Source organism: Trachinotus anak, unplaced genomic scaffold (genome assembly GCF_046630095.1).
Source record: "Trachinotus anak isolate AG129_WGS33_773 ecotype Australia unplaced genomic scaffold, CSIRO_AGI_Tana_v1 ptg000011l, whole genome shotgun sequence".
NCBI lineage: Eukaryota > Metazoa > Chordata > Actinopteri > Carangiformes > Carangidae > Trachinotus > Trachinotus anak.
Genome location: NW_027273862.1, coordinates 9,354,080 through 9,359,130, shown reverse-complemented (window position 1 = coordinate 9,359,130; position 5,051 = coordinate 9,354,080). Strand labels below are relative to the sequence as shown.

Below are 5,051 nucleotides of genomic sequence, written 5' to 3'. Positions count from 1 at the left end.
GGGGGGGGGGATTGACAGGTCACTAACTGCCAGACTTTAGGACAAGCTACAGGGGAACTCCATGAGTATTCTTTATGACTATAAGCTATAACATGCACTATTTTATGTCATCTAAACTAAAGCCATAGAATCTAATAATACATAGGTCCATAATGTATTTAAACCCACCATCCACCCTCCTCAGCAATTTGCAAGTAGCCAAATAAATCCAGCAGATCAAATCATGGATTATCTAAAACTAAAAGCAGGCACATTGGAGTCAAGTCACTGAAGCCCCTTTTCCACCGGCCAAAAATCCTGTCTTACCAGTCTTCATGGCAGCTAGCAGCTCCCCTGTGTCTATGTGTGTGATCTGTAACTGCATGTGGTGATATTGCTCCTTTCAGTTGTCTGTGTCCTCTCTCACCTGGCAGTGTAAAAGGAGTCAATCACCTGTTTTTGTTTACTCATGTTTGGTATGAAAAGGGTATGAGTGTGAGCAAAGTATGCTTGTAACCAGGGTATAAGCAATTGAGTAATGATGAAGTGAAATGATTGTAAAGTAACTGCTGTGCCCGCTGTATCCAGTTTTGTATGGCCAGACCAACGAATCAGATATAAACATGCCTCATGCCTCAGTAGGCTTTGTAGCAATAGCAAAACGTGCAAATAGCTCCTTTAATTTGAAACCCATCTGTATATATATATATATATATATATATATATACATATATATATATATATATATATATATATATATATATATATCTGTATACAGTAGTTCCTTGCAACAACAGTAAGAAGTTCACTAAAGACCAAGTATAAAGTCAATAATTAGATAAAACAAAAAGTTATAAAGACCAAGATTGCAAGTGCGTTTGGGCGCAAGGGCATTTGGGATGTGTCCATATCATTTGCTATTTTAATGGCAGAATAAACCATGCACCAGGCACATGGTTCAAAAGGGTTGTACTTACAGCAGTCTTGTAACATGCTATAAACCAATCCGAGCGTCATCGCTCATCCCCTTTAAAAGCCCGGTGCACTTACAGCTTATTACATTGCTATTTGCAAATTTGTAGTGAGCTGATTTTGTATTGTGACTGGCCTGTGAACTCAGTCCTGGCCTACGCACGACACACACCCTGTGTGCCCTGAGGGGCAAGGAAGGACTGAGTTAATCACTGTGCTGCCACAGCTCTACAGAGAAGCAATGGCACAAATCATAATGTTAGAAATCTTTTATGTTATATTATTAAAGGTGTAAATAATCTTTTGGGTCATTATTAAAGTGTGGTGGGAAAAATTTAGTCTAGGTGATGAATGCGAAACACCGTGGCAGATTTACCAGGTAGTAAGAAAGAATAATTCTCTGTATATGTCCAAGATGCATCCATCCAACACATACCACAAAGAATTCTGTGACAGTCTGAGGGCTGTATTGTAATGTTCCACTTGAATTATCCAAACATCTGAAGCATATTTTCAGCACACTCTGCTTGTATGTATACCAGGTTTTTGTTGGCCACGTAAATAATTTCTGCTGCCTCAAGATAGCAATGGGCCAACAATGTACCTGACCCATACACTGTATGTAAAAATGGATCTAGACTTCGGCTCAGAAAATTGAAGCCAATGCGGAAGTGCCTTAAACCTGCATTCTATATGACCATCAGGAGGTGACTTGAAGTCTATGGAAAATGGTTTCACTTCTCATTTGATTCATTTTCCTAATGAGTTTATGGTCTCAATCACTAGTTCCAAGTCTTCCTCAATACAACATGATGTTCATTTTATAAATTATGGTCCCACTTAGAGGAAAATATATAATAAAGCAGGGTGTGCATTAGGGCAGGGCTATCGCGTGATTGACAGACAGGACCACACACGGAGAACTGCCTGAACATCAGGATATAGTACAGAGCAGATCAGATCCACCCCTCACTCCTCTTCAGCTCCACTATCTTGTCCAAATATGGCTTTTTCTAGTTTCAAAAAACCAAGACGGCCACGGCCAAATTACAAACTTCAGTTCACAAACCAGTGGGTGCCTGACCACACCTCATTTTAAGACCAACACACCTATGGGCTCCCAGATGTCCACACATACATTTGTATTTAAATAATGAGAGCACTTGAAAATGTGACCTTTGTTGGTCTGAAACTGGAAAAGACACTTTGCGCCAAGGGTAAGATAGGGCCCAGAGCCCTTTATCTTTTTTGTCTCTTAGCTGACCTGGTTGCCCATCTGTTTGGATGAAAATATTTAACTTTATTATTGGAGTACTGTCTTGATAGACTTTTGCAGTTAAAACTCATATTTTGGCAATTTTACTTTTACTTGGCAACTGTAATGTAAATTAGTTTTTTAATTAACATAACATAAAATGAAATATGACATCAGTTGATATTTTTCAAATATTTTAATTATTTTATAATTTGTAAAATGTGAGGACTTTACAGATGTGACAGCAAGGCTCATAGTATTTTCACCTTGTGAGTCTGTGTGTGTGACACATACACACATACAGACTCACAAGGTGATCATGGAAAAATGTACGCCTGTCAAAACTACCTGTCAAGCATTGTAGTTTGTACTACAGTGCTTGAGAGGTAGTTTTGAATACTTTCAAGTGTCCGCCCCCCTCCTCAGGCGGGCAAGGAAAATCTACCCCCAGAACCTTTAGCCAGTTAAGAGGGTAGAAACCTTGAGAGGGACCACACATGAGGGGACCTCCTTCTAAGGCTGTTTGGAACATGGGGGCCGCAAAACAGAAATTAGTTAAGAGCTGAATTTGCAAAATCACAGTGGGTTCACAAGTGTAGTTGTTGTAAATTGTAGTCCTCATTATATTTGATAGTAATGATGTGAACCTACTAAACCACTGTGGTCCTGTGTGGATCTCTTCTGTATATGTCTGTATTTTATGATTTGAGAGACATGTGCAAAATGAGGGCAAGTGGAAGTGGAAGAATTAACATCTGCCAGATTCAAATGGGTTGTGCCTTTTGCTGTAGCACTAATGCCCAAAACTGGCTTTTCTGCCACTGGCTTGACTCTTGCTCTCTCTGTCCACAGCACACGTCGTCCTCTGCTCCTCTCTGGTGATACGTTCCTCTGAATCTTCTTCTCCTCTGGTTCCTGGACCTGTGGTGTTTCTGGCCTTGCCTTTTTTTGCCATTGTGTTCTGCTCGCTGGAGACCTGCTGCTGCTTTTTTCTTGTGCCACCTTCTTTTTCACTGGTGACCCTTTCCCGGGTTCAGGAGACACATCTTTACCTCTGGTTTTATTCTGTGTGATCTTTGGTAGAACAAGCTTATGCGTAACTATTGGTACTGCGGTATGGGATAGTTTAGACGGCATACAGGCTCCTCTGGCTTTTGATGCAGAGACATCTGCAGGTGTGGAAGATTTCTTTTGAATTGGTGGTAGTATGGGCTGGCGTATTTCTGGCATTTTCCTGACATCATCAGTGGTTTCTTTACTCAGTGGCAGAGTAGGACACCTCACCGACGATACTCGGCGTGTCTTCATGGTGACATCTGAAGGGGGTGGTAAAGTCTGCCTTTCTCCTTTAACCACAAGGAAAGGTGGTGGTACGTTCTCTCCAGACGGTCTTCCAACACAGGGAGGTGGTGTTGGCTTTATGGGAGTTGCAGCTGACTTCTTGTCTTTTTCTGACTGTGCATTTATTCTCCCTCTCTTCTTTAGTTTCTCATCAATGTGTTCAATAGAAGACACCAAATCTGTGTACAGCATCTTTACAGCCTCCTCTATTTCAGCCTGAGATGGGACTTGCATTGATGCTGTCTCTGCAGTATTGATTGGAGTAATTCCCTTCATCTTTCTCTGGAAGTCTTTCTCTGGAAAAAGCAAAGACACGACATTAGTGCACATTACATTCTTTCCAAAACACGTATCATGAGTGATAAAATTCATTGTTTTTAATTATTTTTAGGTATGTCTCAATTTTGCCCTCAATCCTTTGATCTTGTGCCAAAACTTAGACTAAACTAGACCTAGATTCAAATTCATGGTTACTTTTTGATATGTTTTACAGTCAAGAGGGGGTTAACTTTACTTTTTGATTTGTCTTAAGTTTGATATGAGATGTTTAGTGTGGACAGCCTCTTTGATTTTATATGTTGCTGAGCAAATATGACTGTTTACTATTGCCTCTAAAATTCATAAACTCTTTAGAGGATTTACACACCAGAGCTAGCTCGCACAGCAGTAAAACAACACCTGATAAATATCTACTTATTCAATAAATATTGGAAGAAAATTAATCTTATTCACTATTTTGAAAGTAACTGTGGTGCACTTCATGAAATGCTTCTATGACTGTTTCAATCTGAAAAACAGAAACTAACATGATTTGACTGATCCAATAAAAGCCCTTGATTAAATTACCTCAGCAGAAATTATCATTTTAAAAGACTATATGTGATATATTTGAACAGTAGCTTACCCCACAGCTCTTGGTAGAGGAAGGTAACATCTCTGGGATCAGCTTCGGGGTGAGATTTCCTGAAATTAATCATCTCCGCCAAATACTGCAACAAAAATTCTGGGATATCGGTAGGTTGCGATAAGAGTGTTGCTCTGGTGGCACACTGTATAATGCTCTTGAGTCCATATGGAAACCATATCTTGAAACTCATTTTGAAGTCTCTCTTTGTGAAGTTCTCTTTCGTACTGTCGACTCTTAGACCGTCTGATCTGAACTGAGCTTCTCTTTGGTAAAACACTTCCTTTGGAATTCTTTTGTAGAATCTTCTGATGTATGTGTTCTAAGTTCTGATGACATAACAGTTCATAGTTTATGACTGTTCTCTGTGTTTTGTTCAGTTTATTTTAGGATTAGTTTATATTAAGTTTATATTATATATAATATATATCAAAATATTCCCACCCACTCCCTTCTATTGCCTGTCTGTCTATTACAGTTTTAGGACAATATGTAAAGAATTTGTTTTTGGGAAAAAAATCTATAAATAAAGAATGTAAAGAATTTATTTTATTTTTCTGAATAAATTATTTTCATGTGGTCTTAATCCTCTTCCGTACC

General features: G+C 39.0%; 1 protein-coding gene across 1 annotated transcript; it reads right to left on the bottom strand.

Moving 5' to 3' along the window:
- Nucleotides 1-1,799: 1,799 nt before the first annotated feature.
- LOC139628155 (uncharacterized) lies at nucleotides 1,800-4,715 on the bottom strand. The gene is made up of 2 exons (XM_071489547.1): nucleotides 4,452-4,715; nucleotides 1,800-3,843 (listed from the first exon to the last, which is right to left on the bottom strand). The coding sequence occupies exons 1-2, from the start codon at nucleotides 4,642-4,644 to the stop codon at nucleotides 2,828-2,830; spliced, it is 1,209 nt and encodes a 402-aa protein (XP_071345648.1). The 5' UTR covers nucleotides 4,645-4,715; the 3' UTR covers nucleotides 1,800-2,827.
- Nucleotides 4,716-5,051: the final 336 nt, after the last annotated feature.

Excerpts from the sequence above, each read along its gene's own strand:
- LOC139628155 (XM_071489547.1), bottom strand. The coding sequence starts at position 4,644 with ATGAGTTTCAAGATATGGTTTCCATATGGACTCAAGAGCATTATACAG. Across the intron at positions 3,844-4,451 it reads CCTCTACCAAGAGCTGTGGG|AGAAAGACTTCCAGAGAAAG; the intron begins GTAAGCTACTGT and ends TGCTTTTTCCAG.